Consider the following 15541-nt stretch of genomic DNA (forward strand, 5'->3'; position numbering starts at 1 on the left):
ACCACAGATGATACTGCAGTTAGTCAATGTTAATCTGTTTCTTGAGTCGGCCATCGTTACAAGTATTTAATGTTCTAGGAGGACTGCTCTGTAACGTGAAATTCTTGACTGCTCGCTCCCTTCGCCAACGTCATCCTCCTTGGGTAGACACAAATACATTTTTCAAACACACAATGTGCTTCCTAATTACCGATCCTAATCTCACGTAAGTCTTCAAGATAAATAGGCTAGTATACTGGACTTTTACTCATTTTATCAACAGCATTGATGAACCCGATCTGGAATCTACCAACCTCAACATGAACAACCAAGGGGAAACACTGTCCGAGAATGAGGCTGCACCAATCTACCAAAGATACGGGCCTCGTGATTTCAAAGACCTCACTGATCATAATTACCCTACAATCCCTCCAGATTTCAAGCCAGTACTCACCATACCATGGACAGAGCGTCCTGACCAAGGCATCTCGAATCTCCCTGAGGACTTGACTGTTATTGAGAGATTCACCACAATCACTCGGCCAGAACAATCGATTTTTACCAGTGCTCCGCGAAGGCTCACCGCAGGTACCGAGATAGAGATAATCACCATTATTGATGGAACGAAGTTCATCCCCCCAAGCAGCACGTCAGACGTGACGACCCTCGGTCAGGGGTCAGAGAATACTTCACCTAAGGAGACTACTGATGTGCCTAGCTTAAGCACCGAGACTACTCTACTCAGTTCATCTTTTTATACATCGAGTGAAGAAAGCTCTTGGACTACATCATACACAACCGCCTCAAGCACAGAACTTCTACCATCCTCCTCTCCCGCAACTCCCTCCGAAACACCAGCTCTATCAGATGCCGAAATAGTTGTAATAGAAGCTGGGGCAGGTGTTCTCGCCGTGTTGATTATGATAGCCATCCTTTTTCTTATATTGTGGTGTGTAGAGAGACGAAAATCGCGATGTGAGCCGCGATACGAACCACGACATGAACCGCGATATGAACGACCAGGTAATTTCATTTTCAACAATGTATCTCACAACCGTGTGGAGGTACAGCCCCAACAACCGGTTCTGGACAATGGATGGAAAGCTTGAAAATATTCACGGCTCATGGTGACATTGATTTACAAGGATATGATTGAACATGGATGCAGAGCCTTTCCATAGTTTCTTTAGTTGCACAAAATATCATTGCCTTTTCTGAGTCGATACATTATGCAGCCTGATTACAGTCGGATCTATCTGCTCTCGTCTAGTGACTCACAACATATAAAATGCATCTTGTCATTAGATTGAAATACCTCGAATCACCTTAGTGTGCCACTTATATATAGTCCTCCAAGACACCTCCTGTCGTGTTCGATCTCTTCTCAAACTTCCACGAGAATTTGTCAAACTCCCCAATCATCGAAGTAAAAAGCCTGGCTCGTGTCCCTTCTTTCATCGACAATATCAACATCTATTGGGCCATGAAGAATCAGGAGGTCTCCACTTCTCATGAGACCGGCGTCTCGTCCAACAACCATAATGACCGTCGAGAGCTGGTGGACTTGACTGGCAGTGTCTACAGCACGATTCCATCTGGCTTCAAGCCAGTTTTTACATTTGCATCAGAAGAACTCCCAGGCAAAGACAGAGAGGATGTAACAGTCATCGACAAGGTCGATAGCACTTCCACCAAAAATGGTGAGGTAGTCATAGGTACCGAGACTTGGGAACCTTTCACTTGGTATACAAGGCATAGGCAAGAGATATTCACTCTGATCTTGCGCCCTACGGAGACCACGAGCAGCGATATTGATATACTCAGTATCATCAGCCATTTGACGCTGCCAGGTCCAACTCCGACAACCTCTAGCGAGGAGTTGACTTCAAGTTCGTCGACTTCACCTAGTTTGGCATTTCCAACTGCTGCTGAACCTCCAAACACCTCTCTATCAACAGCCGAATGGGTCTTGGTATTAGCCGCGGCCTTATTTTTGCTTTTCCTGTCCATCATGGCGACCGTGTTCATGAAGCTCCGTTCACATCCTAGACACAATCAGATCAACAACATCCAACTCGACAACGCTCCCTTTGAGAATGCTTACACAGAGCCTTTGCAGCGTGAAGAGCCAGCGCCGGTGGTTTGGAAGTCATGAATGATTGCGCGGCATGGGAATGATTCTGGTTGTACGTAGGTTGACACAGGTGCAGAGTCTGATGATAGCACTTATTAGTTACACAAATAGCATTTATCTCTCACTGATTCAACTACTATTGATGAGTCTGTTCACAATTATATAAGTTCCATTACCCAACAACTCACAACGAATGACTACCTTGAATCAGCTCAGCATGGCGACTATATACTGGAGCTCTGGGGGCTTTCTCCCGGGAGCGATCTCGACGAACCATAAAAATTACAGACTGCTTTTCTCTATTATTACAAGACTTCAAATGAGAGCTCAAGATGCCTGTTCCTTTTCCCAAATTCGAGTACATGTAAGTACAACCGAGCCCCTGGATTCGCTGGACCCCCTGACATTATGGCAGCGACGAGACTCGAAGCCAGTCTCCTGACCTCGAAACGACCGAAAATAAGGAACTCGAGCATGAAGAAACCTCCTATATCCACAATGAGCCCCGTATCTTCATCGATTTGTTAGGTCATACCTATAGCGACATGAAATCCAACCAGGAACCGTATTCCACCTACGCGAAGGTTATTACAATCCCACGCAAAGAGGCTCAAGAACCTGTGACCTTCACCTCAAGACACACGATAACCCTTACCTCGATGGCAACTTTAACTTCATTTACCACTATATTCGAAACAAAGCATATAGGTCCTGTCGATCCATTGCCCAAGGTCACTTCTAAGATCACTACCCATATTACAATAACAGCAGTGGAAGATGTTAAACCCCATTCCACGGAATCTGCTTGGACAAGTTGGTCAACCATATACCTCAACCCTCCGTCCCCTCCCAGCGTTGATGAGAGCACTAATCCATCACTTTGGAGTACTGTTACTATAAATGATACGATACCGCCCAGCTCAACCTTGACTACATTGTATACTACTAGTCAAGAACAGCCAGATCTACCAACAACTACAGAAGCTTCCTCTTCAAACGACTCTCTAACAACAGCCGGGGTAGTGGGTGTCGCTATCGGTGTGTGCGTCGTCCTTGGTATAATAGGTTTTTCAATGTATCGCTATCTAAAATACTGTCGAAACCGAAACGGCACCAATATCCGCTTTAATTTTCCCTACGGCGTGTCTCGATTCTCGGAAACTTCGCGATCAAATCCAACTCCATCGAACTGGACAGACAGTCGAGGGCTCAAGACTGTATTTGCCCCCCATCGCTCTACTGAGGCAAATATGCTTCTAACTACCGACACACGTTGCATGTCTTTTGATATCGATAAAGACGGATATAATAAGGGTTTGAAGTACTATAAAGGCGAAGCTTCTAGTTCGAGAAATCCTGCAGAATAGCAAAGTTTGGTATAAGAAAGTGTTTCTCAAAGCCTGATTTCTCTTCACATATGAGAAGCTCCAGTTAAACCTCGCATATAACTCAGACTTAAACTGTTTCCCTAAACCTTGACTACGTGTCTGAATAAACGTCATGTGATGCTGTGACAAACGCTACAATCTGCAGCAAACAACTGTCGTAGAGTTTCAACAGCTATGAGAGAATTCACGCACAAACTTTATCAACAAATGTATATATATATATAAGCCGACAGGCACAAGAATATAAAATGGAACTTGAGACGCAAAACATCTGGACATAGCCCTCATCTCATACGTTCCGCCCCTTTTTCGTCTTGATTCCCCCAAGATTATTCTGTTTGCTACGGCTCTTTAAAGACTCGAACAGACTACACTAACCTCTTAATATCCAAAGATTTTAATTATTTCAAACATCTTGCAAGAATGTTGCTTCTCAAGTTTCCCTTCCTGGCAGCCATGGCAATACCCGTGGCTGCACTCCGCTGCAAAACCGAAGACACAGACATGACGAGAAACCGCGACTGGGTGTTGGCAGGTTGGTAAGTCATACTTTCATCATCTCTCAAGACTATGCTAATATATTCTCTCTGTATAGTGGCCCTTGTCGCATGTATCCAGACGACCATACTTGTTCCTTCAGAACCCACCCGGAGATGCCCGAGGACGACACTGATGAATTTAAATACGATGAGGACAATGATGAAGGCTACAGAAGGCTTTGCGACGAATGCCGCAGTCAATATGGCCCTAAAAGACCAGAAAAGGTCATAACCAGCTCGATTACACTGCTCAAACTGCCCAAGGAGATGCCAAGCATCACGAGTATCAGAATAACACAGACGAAGCCTCGTGTTGGATGGTCAACTCTCCCAGGTCCCGATGATGGCACTACCTTTTCTTGGTTTACGAAAACAACAACGCATACCGAGACCGAGACCGAGACCACGACTAAAACGGCATCCATTACTATAAGTCTGAGAAAGAGTACAGCAACATCGATGGGTCTGCATGAAAGTACAGCAACGTCGATGGGTATGAGTGAGAGTTCAGCAACATCGGACCCAGAAGAGACCGACACTCCACCACCGTCAAAGAAGAATCGCTCCACTGGCGGTCAAATAGCCGGTATCGTGATAGGGGTTATAAGTTCCATCTTATTTACCGCTCTTATTGCTTGGAAATACCTTCAACGCCTCCGTCAGCCTCAGCCTGATCAGGGCCCTGAGGACCAAAGAGGTCATGCTGGTGCCGTTGGGGGCAGCTCCTTCGACGATTCAGACTCAGGGTCCGACAGACCCCGGGCCAGAGCATTGGCAGGTGTCATCATGGGTTGGTTCAACAGGAACCGGTTTCGATTTCCAATAGACGAGCCTGAAGAACCGGGTCCCCAGGTTCTAGAGGAACGTGTGCCCAGTCCGGGTTCTCCTCCTCCTATTCCTGTGCAACCAGGTCAAGCTCCCGCTGACGTAGAACATGCATACAGCCCACGTACTCCTCCCGCTATTCCTGAACATCAAGTCTGGACCCCTTCAGCTCAAGTGCCAGCTCAAGATCCAGCTCAAGATCGGACTACTTCGAGTATCTACAGCCAGGACAGCGGGTATCCAAATTCGCTCGAAATACCCAGGCCACTCTCAATTCACAGATCCTATCGTAGACAAGAAGAACATACGCTGCTTCATGGACGGAGGACAAATGGAGAGCCGGTGCAAACCAGAAATTATGGCTGGATTTAATCTTGGGATTGTGCTTTGGATGGAACAGAATGGAAGATAGTTTTGGTTACATTTGTATAATTGGTTACATGGGTATAGTTGAATCAGCGTGTTCACATTTCGTGGGTGGGAAAATTCGTGTTTTGATCTTCCAATGCAATTGCTCCTTTTCATGACTTAGCCTGTTTTTACACCACGTGTAACACCTAGAGGTGGCTTATAAGCCTTAGAAGAATCTGGCACTGTGAATGGCTTTATGTTTATAATAGATCAATACCCAATGAGGTGTGTTTCTCTTGGAGATGCTAAACTGTCATGATGAGCCACAAGACCACATTGTCCAATATGGCATGACCCTTCATCTCGACGATGCATTTGATGCCGAAATATACACCGTCAGCTTTACACCCCTGCATTTGACTCACATCCAACCCAAAAGTGCTCCATTGATATCGTACAGTTGTATTAAACATAAGATAGCATAGGTCGTCCGTCTTTTTCTCTTTCCTCTAAGAACCAACCAACCTCGAGCGGCTCATCACGCCACCGATAACCCAATAAACGCCGTGCCATGCCGCAGTCGAGTGAAGATGTACATTGTATACATGGAGAAAGTAAACTCCTCCCTCCCGTCCCTCAGAACTCCTTTACGAGGCCATCGTACAAGTGTCGCTTTTCCCAATTTTATTTGCTTCAGGAAACAGATCAGTCCTTGTAGACCTTGGGCTTGAAGCCCTCCTTGATTTCGGCCTCTTGCTCCATCTTCTCCCTTATAGGACCGATCTCTCGCTCGAATCGCTCCTTTGCTCTTACGATCTTGCTCTGAAGATAGAAACTGCCGCCCTTTTGAGGATCGTTGGCGTCAAACAGTCGCTTGTAACGTGACAGAACCTCTTCGACGTTGGCTTGTCCGCCAGCTGGGGGCTTGACGTTGAGAATCTTGCATGCCTCATCGAGGGTCATGCCGGAGGAGAGAGAGGCACCAGCGGATGTGTTGCCAGCTTTGGCCTGCGCTCGCTGGTACGCTGAAGCAGCCTGAGCCTGCTTGTAAGCGGCGACGAATGATCGACCGAGGATTCGGGAGCCTGTTAGAAAGGCTGTGACCACGAATTTGTGCGCCTGGGATTATATGTTAGCCGCCACTCTAACCAACGCGGCGATTCTTGAAGTAAAGAACATAGCGGGCATGATCCAAGACGTGGGCACATACCATTTTGAAGGATTATGGGTGATGTAGACGGATTGACTATCGGGAGGAAAGGTGGAGATATCGCTGAGAAGCGACGTTGAAATAGCGGCCCTCGTTCGCGACGAGGAAGAGGATCGTGATGGCGCTGCTAGAGACTTTTTCCCCGGGTGCAAAGTCGGCGGAGGCGGATCATTCCGAGGTCGGAATTTTGCACCTCCGATCAACCGGCAGCAGCAACGTCTGCCGCAGTTTAGCCGAGTAGTAAGAAATCGTTCCACCATTCACCGAGCTTCACCGATATATATGCCCCGCGATGGAGCTGGAGAAGAGAATGTTAGCTGATCGCAATGAGATGCATGGGTGTAAATTAATTTCGCGAATCAAGACTGAAACCTGTTACTGAATTCTAAACATAGCAGCGCACAGAGATTCATTTTCTCAGCTCTCGTACTTTTGTGAAGGTCTAGGAAGTTTTATTCATTGTAAGCACCCATTTCCATGGAAATGTATAGGGTATCTTAAGTGGATATTGGTGTAACTAATCCAACAACCAACTTCAGCATCACATCTCATACTCCACAAGAAAAGCTGAGATCATGTTTATGACACCTCAAGATGTGGCTGTCCTGATACAGCGTGAAGGGAGTGGAGCATCACCCGATACTTACGATGCCGCCAACGAACCTCAGGATGCCGTTGCGAAACGAACAACGCTATTATCTTCAGTAGTCGAGACTCTTAAGCAACGAGATCCTGCTTCGCTAGAGGCTACAGCCAAGGCATTGGGCGACGGAAGTCGAGATGGTAAGTGAAGCCCCTCACCGTTTGTGATTTCGTTAACCTTGACACAGTGGCATGGAGGCTACCCTATGGGGATTCAGGAATTCTCGAGTTCTTCCTTGACATTCTTGCCTCAGACGAACAGCAACCTCACGGTGTCAAAGTCCAGGCTCTACGTGTTACTGGGAATTCTTGTGCTGATACAGACCAAAATCGAGCTCGAGTTGTTGAGGGCAAATACATCGTTTCTTTCATCAAGCACCTTCAGGATACGAGCCTTGTTCCATACTTGATTCCTGTACTGTACAATGTACTTGTTGACTATGGTGAGTCTTAATGATGACATTCGATTGGGACAACACTGATATTCGTAGAACCTGCTCAACGTCTTGCTTCAGAGTCACGGCTCAGCAGTCATCTCATCACTCTCCTTCAGTCACCCAATCGTGCTGCCTTCAGCCCCCTTGTCACCTACTTCTGTAAGATCCTTGCTCTTCTCATCAAACAAGATGGCGAGGTAGCCGTTGCAGGCCCTGAAACCGTGTCGACCCTCCTCAAGCTGGCCGTCAGTCCTGACCACAACTCTGATATTGAGGACTTCCTCGCTCTTGTGTCGACTGCAGCTAGTTATCTTGCCAACGAATCCTTCCAAGAGCGACTCCTCAACTCAAAACAAGCAGACGTCTTCGTCAAGGCATTTTACATCGCACATACCCAATTCGACTCAGAGCTTGATGATGAAGATACTGCTAAGGAACTGGGACAGCTGTGTACTTCATTGCTTACAACCCTAGCTGATCTGACTGGCAATGACGCCTTCCCTGGTCACTATTCCCTTGAAAGCTCAGTGCCCCAGTCGTTTCTTAAGTGGTTGAAGGAGCCGCATGTCATTCTTCAGTCGGCAGCTTGTCTGGCTCTGGGCAACCTCTCCCGTTCAGATCAGGCTTCCACGGCCTTTTTGCAGAAGTATCAGGCTCATCTTCCTCTGATCGCAATTCTTTCCGACCCCGAGATCAAGGATGCCCAGCTTCTTCACTCAGCACTGTCTTTCCTCAAGAATCTCGCAATTCCGGCACAGAACAAAACATTACTAGGGGACCTGCTGGAGTCAAAGAGCGTACCAAGGATATTGACTATCGATACTCTTCCTCAGGTCCAGTTCTCGGCAGTTTCACTACTTCGTCTGCTGCTTGTGAACTGCCCAGATAACGTCCGTCGAGTGGTTACTCCCAGAGCAATCGATGGAGAGGGGTCTGGCAAGCATACAACTGTCCGCGATGTGATCTCGCTGTTTGATCGATCTGATACGGAACCTACCCGACTGGAAGCCGCACGGAGTGTTGCTACTGTATGCCGAGGTCTTCATACAGCACCTTCCGAGGAGGTTCTTTCAGGATGGAACACTGAAGATGATAAGACACCATCAAGGGATCTGTTCTATTCTGAACATGACCTTTCGCAAGTGCTGTCATTCCTCGTCACTCAAGAGAAGTGGCCTATTCTGAAATCTGAGGCTTGGTTCGTCTTTGCTCTCATGTCACGATCCAAGGACGGCGCCCAAGTTATCGCTGAAGTCCTTGCTGTATCTGGAGCTATGGATGCTCTTAGTTATGCAGTCACTGGAAAGACGACAAACGACGAAACACCACAGATCGAGGGCGGCGCCCCAGAAATTCCCCCAGCAATTCCTGAAGAGCTGGCACTGGAACCTCAGCAGGTTGATCCGAAACAACAGGCTAATATGGCCAAGGTGGATAGAGAGAATTGTCTGGTTTTGTGTACCGAAGTCGTCAAGAATGGGGAAACTCTTGAGTCAGAGCAAGTGAGTCGATTGCAAAGTTTAATTCGACAGGGTACAGAGTTGCTAGGGAAAAAGGCAGAAGAGTAGCAGAGTCCCGAAATACCTGATAGACACAAATGCTGGGAACATAGACTTCACATTACGAATCATTCAGACCATTGAAATCATAACGAGTAACTTTTAAAAAAGAGATACCATATGCACGTAATGCATCCATTGACCAAGTAATGATAGAGCAAAGCCGGTGATCATGCAGTAAATTTCTTGAGCTGGACCTAGAGTATCATTCCTCCATACCCGGCCAAGCCTTTCATCAGAGCCTCGAACCGACGTTGCCCATGTCTCAGAGACGCAAAGAGCAAAACCCTCAAACACCAGTTCCCTTTTTGCAAGTTTATTTCTTAGCCGACTCGGCCTCGGCGGCATCCCGCACACGCTTCTGTCGGGCACCCTCGTATCGGGCGTTGGCACGAGCGACACGGAGAGTTCGGTAAGCACCGGCCTCGATGTTGGAAGGCATGTCACCCTTCTTGATCTCCTTGACAGCGATGTCGGTGGGGGCAATGGGGAGAGTGGCGGAGATATGAGAGGCCTTCTCAATCTTGGAGACGTCGGTCTTGGTGTCACCCTTCTTGGGGGCGTTGGATCGGCGGGGGAGAAGGATCAATCGCTCCTGGTAGGCCTTGAGGCGGGCGACGTTGGCGGCAAGGGACTCCTCGCTGAGGTTCTGTCGGCGGAAATCGACAGCGATGCCGATGGTGGGAGCGAAAGCCTTGGGGATACCGGCCTCCTGTATGGTTGTTAGATCTGTATTTTTTTGTGGTGTATCTCGTGTCGTGTGCAGTCCACCGAGACGCATAAAATCATACCTTGAGCTCAGCCAGGGTGAAACCACGGCCGGAGCGGACACGACGGTTGTACTTGAGGGTAGGGCATCGCACAACAGGTCGGAGCTTGTCGACAGGTCGAGGAGCGAGGGCAGCAGCCTTGGCCTGACGAGCAGTGCGTCTCCGCGACTTCTTGCCGGGCTATTCCATAGTCAATATTTGTGTGCCAAATAAATTTCCAGAAAACCGAGATGAATCGTTTCTTCTCTTCTCGTCGGGTGTATCGTCATACCTGGTCGAAGTGGGTTCGAACCCGGCGCTGCCAATCCTTGCGGAAGTCTGTTAAAGGAGTCAGTCCCTCAAGTCCTCTATCATATCGTTATTCGGGGGTGGTGCTTCTCACGGTTGTTGACGAGCTTCTGGTTGTGCTTGATCGCCTGTAGTAAATCAAGTCAGCAAATGCGAATGCATTCGAGCGCGATGAATATTATCCATCGCATTGGGCGTATCTCCATACCATTGTGTCTGCTTGCGATCAACGTGCTCCGATTGTCGATGTCGGGTCGTGAGGCGTGTAAAATTCGGAGGGATGAGGCTTGTCAAATTCCAAGAAGGGTTTTCGTGCCCTACTTGGTGCTGCAGATTTAGTGGGGGGTTAGCGAGTTGCTCAAAGTGTGGATCACGTGCTAAGGGTGGGCTTGCAAATTCATGATCGGGAGAATGTTGCAGCGGCGCCGCCGGGATTTAGACGGGCGAGCTTGGGCTGGTTTGGTGTAAGTGATTCAGAACGGTACTGCACGCTGAGACTGTCGAAGAGTTGTAGGAGTCGCAGGCGTCTCTGTATATTACTTTGGCGATTCATGTGAGTAATTACAAGTGCCATATCTGCTGTTGTAAGTGTGGCAGAAATTTCACAAAGACGAGGGTTTGCATGCTTGATGGGAATTACTATTGAAGGTCTCAGTACGCTGAACCTCATTATCCTCTGAGTATGGAAACGATGCAATATCAAATCTTTGTGATATGAGATTCCCCCAAGTGAAAAATGGTTCAAATTGAAATATGGTTTCAGCAGCATTTCAGCAGCAGCCATTAAAGCTGGGATTAGCCATCGTCGTGTACACAAGACGGATGCTACCAGATATGAAGTTCTAGGGAAAGCTAAAAAGTTCTCATCATGAGGCTCCGACTGAAGAGAAGTCACTGAGGCTTCTGAAGTATACCTAATATGTACAATATGCAAAGGATAATCATGTAAGGTGCAGGTACTGCGCGAAGTCTCTCTGGAGCAGCAAGGTCTTTGTCAAATCGTCACTGGTCGTGCATTTCCAGCGTTGGCGCTAGCCACTGCAAACTCTCTCTCTCTCGAATGCACTCCACAACCACCAGTTGCGCGGAAGCAATCCCTCAGAAAATAATTTCATAAAATCTTAACCCAATTTTGTTTTGGCAGGTGCACACAGGTGCTGGCGCTGTTGCACAATTTCAAGCATCCACACAAAGTGGCCCCTGCCCTGCTGCCTGCAATTTCCCAGGCACGTATCGCCTCAGCATCAAGGCATCAACCCCTTCTCCATCTGCCTATAAAAGGCCGCTCTCCCTCCCTCCTCTTGTTCTGTTTTTCTTTTCTTCTTCATACTTACCTTGTTGAGAGGAGGCCAGCTCAAGAATTGGCTTCCTCAGCATGGAGGGCCTGCATTGCACATCGCGGAGTCACTCTATGCTCTATTGTCCTTCGGGGCCATAGTCGGCGGAATTTTTGATTTAAAACCACTTTTCATTGTGTTGATGGCTTGATGCTATCTCATGAAGAAGAGTCTTGTACCATGTTGATGAAGCTTGGTGATGTCGTGAGATGACGTCCCTGCTCTTAAGATTGATTGTAATCGCCTAAACCGTGTGTGACAGCTGGGCCAGGTGCGAAGTGTTGTCGCTCAACTCCAACCGTGAAACTATGAAGTCTCGCGATTCAGTTTTGTTGTGAAGTCCAAGTCAATATGGCACTCCTTAGTCTGGCGCTCCCAACCACCGTAGCTTGTGAAATGATGTGCCAATAATTCGATACTACACGACCCGTATGTCACTTGGTTACAGCATGGCATTCCGTGGATGTGAATGGTTGACAAAAGGGTCAGCTCCTTGTCATGCTTGTTTTTCTCGAGATGTGCCAAACAAACTGCCACGGTCATTACAAACGCCAGATCGATTAACCGTACATCTTGATGGCTTCATCGAAATATGTCCATTTTACAGTGACACTCAGTCCTCGAGAAGCACGAAAACTTCGTCCTTGAGGCAGGGTGCCAAAATCAGCTCATCAGAGAGTCTCCTCAGCCTCTGCTAGATTTGCCCAAGTCTTTTTGACGCTTGGGATCGAGGTCCCCAGGTAGTCGACATCATCTCTCAATATCTCCATCTTCACAGCCCACCATCCTCTAGCCCGAAGCTACTCCGCACCAATCAAATTCCCACAATTCCTACTCGCAGCAGTTCGAAAAATCTCATGACACCACTTTCCATCCATCCCGTCAACGGCCAATCCATTCGATCATTTCGCCCTGGTAATTATTTTCTCCGTGAAACAAACCCTCCCTCACGCAGAGACAATGGCTTCCAGGATGGGCCCTCGGAGCGTAAAGGACGCAACACGATTTACGTCCACAATCCCCCACGCTACATCGAAGGCCGCTCAGAGAACACCACGCATCCCAGGCGAAACACCCGAGCAGCGAGTGAGGAGACTGCGACAGGCTCATCTTGCTGCTCAGCATGCTAGCGTTAGCAAGACGGATAAGTTTATTGATGCTTCGAGGAGAATCTTCGATGTAGCGCATCGTTGGACGGTGGGAAGCATTGTGGTGTTCACAGGTACGAACGACTGTACAAAGGCATTCGACTGAACTCGCCAGCTGACAAGCATTTTAGTCGTTGCAGCTGTTGTCTCCGGATACTCTGTCTGGGATATGATTCGTTACAACCGCGCCCGCCGAGCCGAATGGGTCGAGGCTCAAAAGCTACTTGAAGCCGATGAGCTCGCCATGGCACGTCTCGCCTACATCAAGGGCGAAGCTACAGAGGAACAGATTCTCCTCGTTGAGGAAGCCAACCAAGCTGCCGAGGCAAGAGGCGAGAAACTACCGCCTTTGCTCGAGGCACCTTCACACCGCACACATTTCGAAGAACACATCAAGCCCACATTTAAGGAGAACACAGAGGAGAGTGCTACAAAGACGTCAAATGGAAAGGGTGTACTAGGGATTTTCTCCGGTGTGCTAGGCGGCGGGGAGAAGGAGGAGGAGTCGGCAGAAGGCCTCCAGAATTATCAGACGCAGTCAGTGGAGTCGGGAGCTGTCAAGGTGAGGTTGGAGGAGGCGATGGCAGCAGAGCGGGAGCGTCAACAAAATGGAGGCCCCCTAGACAGGTTAGGTGTTGAGCCTGTCGGTGGCTCAACTCCTAGCAAGTCTTGGTGGAAGTTCTGGTGATGTGTATAAAATTCTAATTGGAAAGAGGAACGAATGGCAACATGAAGGAAAACAAAGCGGAGTGTATGTGGTGGGACCAAAAGGAGTGTATCATATGTGTAGATTGGCAGTGCATTAGACGGCGTCGGAGGACCATCTTGTATGTACCATCAGGGAACAAGTCTACTTACCATATCTATTCAATACCAAGCGATCAAACAAGCATCACTATTTCTTCAAGTTGAGTGAGACAATGAGCTGCGAATGTCTCCATTACTTAAATTGACATTATCGCTATTCTGGTACTACCATGCATACCTGACGATCTGAAGATCGTATCGCTAACTTCTGATTCCCTATTTTCAGGGTGATAAATATATACCCATAATGACCAAATGCTACCCGTACCCGCTTCCCATTGCCTATAACGCCAGATAACAAAATGAAAAATGAAAGATCGTCCTGAACTGGCAGATTCCAGTCCGTCTCTTTGAAGGTCCAGTCAGAGCCTGAACCATGGCTGTCTGTGATAGTCTGAGCTATCAGATTGTTTGCATCACCTCACAAGGTAGCAAACTTCTCCACTCCCTGACGCCTTTACAGTGCAAAAGAAGGGCGTAGGGCTGCAATTTTCCGTTTAGCCAATGGAGGCAATTTCCCCCGAAACGACATTACTAAAAGCAAGTTTGCGCTTCTGTCGTTTCTCTCTCCAATCAAGCGGCCTTACACCATTGTCCTATAGTGAAGGTTGTTCATCAGGATCCAGTATAATCTTCAACTTTCCCTAAGACACAATGATGTGGTTGAAGTGTCCTGGAACCTTTAAGCGGCACTTTTCACAGTCTGCTCGATATCCTATGCTGAAGCTCTTCTTCATGCCTGGTTGCCATGTCCAGTTGTTGACGGTGTGTCGGCTGCGGATATGGCCTCTCCTAGGAGAAGGGGTTGTTGGGTCACCATCACCATCAACTGAATTACCTGAGCAGTGGGATTCCACATCCATCATAGGATGTTCCACGTCATGGGGAGGTGAAGGCTCGACAGTCACATTGGGATGTTCCATACCGGGGGTGACAAAACCGTGAGCACTGGCATCAAATTGCATACCGGTAGGGGTGATGGGTTGGCATGCCATGGAATCGTCACCTTCGGAAATGGGTGAGGGAAGACGTCGTTCGTTCTGGATGGCTTGCCATCCTCCAACCATTGTGCGAGGGACACTTTGATCATCGCCGAAGCCGGTGTTTTGGTGACCGAGGTTTGCAACACCATTAGGGGTTGTCACAGCCTGTTGACCTCGAACCTGTGCAGCAAAGCTAGGCTGAATAGGCGTGGGCAGACGCCCGTTTGCGTTGTCAGATTCTTGGTACATCACCTCAAGTCGGCCCGGTTCATGATGTTGAAGTTGATTTGTCTGCATCATATCCATGTCGGTGTCCCCTTGTGACTGTGATGTCATGTTCGTCGACGATGGCCATTGTCGGATTTCTGGTTGAAGATGATCGTGGGGGGCGAAGCTTGGTGCTGGCATGGGCGAATCAGATTGCCATTGTTGCGTCGTTCTAGGATATGCACGGAGTGGAAGGCACTGGATACGTTTCTACCACATTTTAGTATTCGACATCATGTGAAAACGCCGCCGTGGCTGTGATTGTGGGAAACTTACGCTGCGATGCTCACTGAAGCTCATACCGTTGACATTAGCGAGCTCTTCCTCTTCACGGACTCGTTTCCGCTGATCGAAACCAGCATGCTGAACGGCAAACATTTTGTCACTGGTTGTATACTGATGTGTTGGAAAAGTAGTTGCGGTCAGAAAACACTGAACAAATCCGACAAGCTGGATCAAGTGATGTCGACCTTGCTGTCGGACCCTGGGTATTAACACAGGTGGAGACGGCTCTGCAATATCGACGGAAAAAGGTCCCTTGGAGGGTCGTAGTTACAATAGTAAGTAGTACCGCGGGGGTATCCGATGCAAGACGAGTGATGTAATGTAGTAACGTGATAATACGAGATAAAGCAAAAGCGTCGAGTCAGCGGTGGTGCTGCCGACAAATATGAATGCGATGGGATAACGTCAATGACAAAGCCAAGGTAAAGAGCAAGAGGTTGGGCTGTAGAGAGTTAAAGAGAGTTTGGTTGGCGTGGGCAAGTTGTTAGTGAGAGTCCGATTCACGAGGGAAGTGGCGGCCTGTCGTCGGCGAAGGAAGCCACGGACTAGGGTGGATCGGCTGGGCTCTGTAGGCAGCCTGTGGTAGCCTGTA

General features: G+C 48.2%; 8 protein-coding genes across 8 annotated transcripts; 5 read left to right on the forward strand and 3 right to left on the reverse strand.

Annotated features, from left to right (window-relative positions):
* Positions 1–173: 173 nt before the first annotated feature.
* BKA55DRAFT_534857 (uncharacterized protein) lies at positions 174–2134 on the forward strand (the record flags this gene model as incomplete). Its single annotated transcript, XM_046189638.1, has 3 exons — positions 174–205; positions 263–1043; positions 1328–2134. The coding sequence occupies 3 exons, from the start codon at positions 174–176 to the stop codon at positions 2132–2134; spliced, it is 1620 nt and encodes a 539-aa protein (XP_046053631.1).
* A 311-nt stretch (positions 2135–2445) lies between these two features.
* BKA55DRAFT_534858 (uncharacterized protein) lies at positions 2446–3480 on the forward strand (the record flags this gene model as incomplete). The annotated part of the gene is made up of 2 exons (XM_046189639.1): positions 2446–2477; positions 2529–3480. 2 exons carry the CDS (start codon positions 2446–2448, stop codon positions 3478–3480), a joined length of 984 nt encoding a protein of 327 aa, XP_046053632.1.
* A 444-nt stretch (positions 3481–3924) lies between these two features.
* On the forward strand, positions 3925–5328 carry BKA55DRAFT_671833 (uncharacterized protein; the record flags this gene model as incomplete). The annotated part of the gene is made up of 2 exons (XM_046197982.1): positions 3925–4040; positions 4097–5328. 2 exons carry the CDS (start codon positions 3925–3927, stop codon positions 5235–5237), a joined length of 1257 nt encoding a protein of 418 aa, XP_046053633.1. The 3' UTR covers positions 5238–5328.
* A 593-nt stretch (positions 5329–5921) lies between these two features.
* BKA55DRAFT_534860 (Pam16-domain-containing protein) lies at positions 5922–6429 on the reverse strand (the record flags this gene model as incomplete). The annotated part of the gene is made up of 2 exons (XM_046189640.1): positions 5922–6335; positions 6427–6429. 2 exons carry the CDS (start codon positions 6427–6429, stop codon positions 5922–5924), a joined length of 417 nt encoding a protein of 138 aa, XP_046053634.1.
* A 572-nt stretch (positions 6430–7001) lies between these two features.
* Positions 7002–9073, forward strand: BKA55DRAFT_502345 (armadillo-type protein; the record flags this gene model as incomplete). Its single annotated transcript, XM_046186915.1, has 3 exons — positions 7002–7209; positions 7257–7511; positions 7560–9073. 3 exons carry the CDS (start codon positions 7002–7004, stop codon positions 9071–9073), a joined length of 1977 nt encoding a protein of 658 aa, XP_046053635.1.
* Positions 9074–9380: 307 nt separating this feature from the next.
* Positions 9381–10696, reverse strand: BKA55DRAFT_685383 (ribosomal protein L13e; the record flags this gene model as incomplete). Its single annotated transcript, XM_046198783.1, has 5 exons — positions 9381–9776; positions 9856–10014; positions 10106–10152; positions 10217–10250; positions 10688–10696. 5 exons carry the CDS (start codon positions 10694–10696, stop codon positions 9381–9383), a joined length of 645 nt encoding a protein of 214 aa, XP_046053636.1.
* A 1723-nt stretch (positions 10697–12419) lies between these two features.
* On the forward strand, positions 12420–13295 carry BKA55DRAFT_534863 (cytochrome oxidase c assembly-domain-containing protein; the record flags this gene model as incomplete). The annotated part of the gene is made up of 2 exons (XM_046189641.1): positions 12420–12681; positions 12739–13295. The coding sequence occupies 2 exons, from the start codon at positions 12420–12422 to the stop codon at positions 13293–13295; spliced, it is 819 nt and encodes a 272-aa protein (XP_046053637.1).
* Positions 13296–14058: 763 nt separating this feature from the next.
* On the reverse strand, positions 14059–15042 carry BKA55DRAFT_590337 (uncharacterized protein; the record flags this gene model as incomplete). The annotated part of the gene is made up of 2 exons (XM_046195076.1): positions 14059–14874; positions 14941–15042. 2 exons carry the CDS (start codon positions 15040–15042, stop codon positions 14059–14061), a joined length of 918 nt encoding a protein of 305 aa, XP_046053638.1.
* Positions 15043–15541: the final 499 nt, after the last annotated feature.

This window comes from Fusarium redolens, assembly GCF_020744475.1.
Source record: "Fusarium redolens strain MPI-CAGE-AT-0023 chromosome Unknown BKA55scaffold_3, whole genome shotgun sequence".
Classification (NCBI taxonomy): Eukaryota; Fungi; Ascomycota; class Sordariomycetes; order Hypocreales; family Nectriaceae; genus Fusarium; species Fusarium redolens.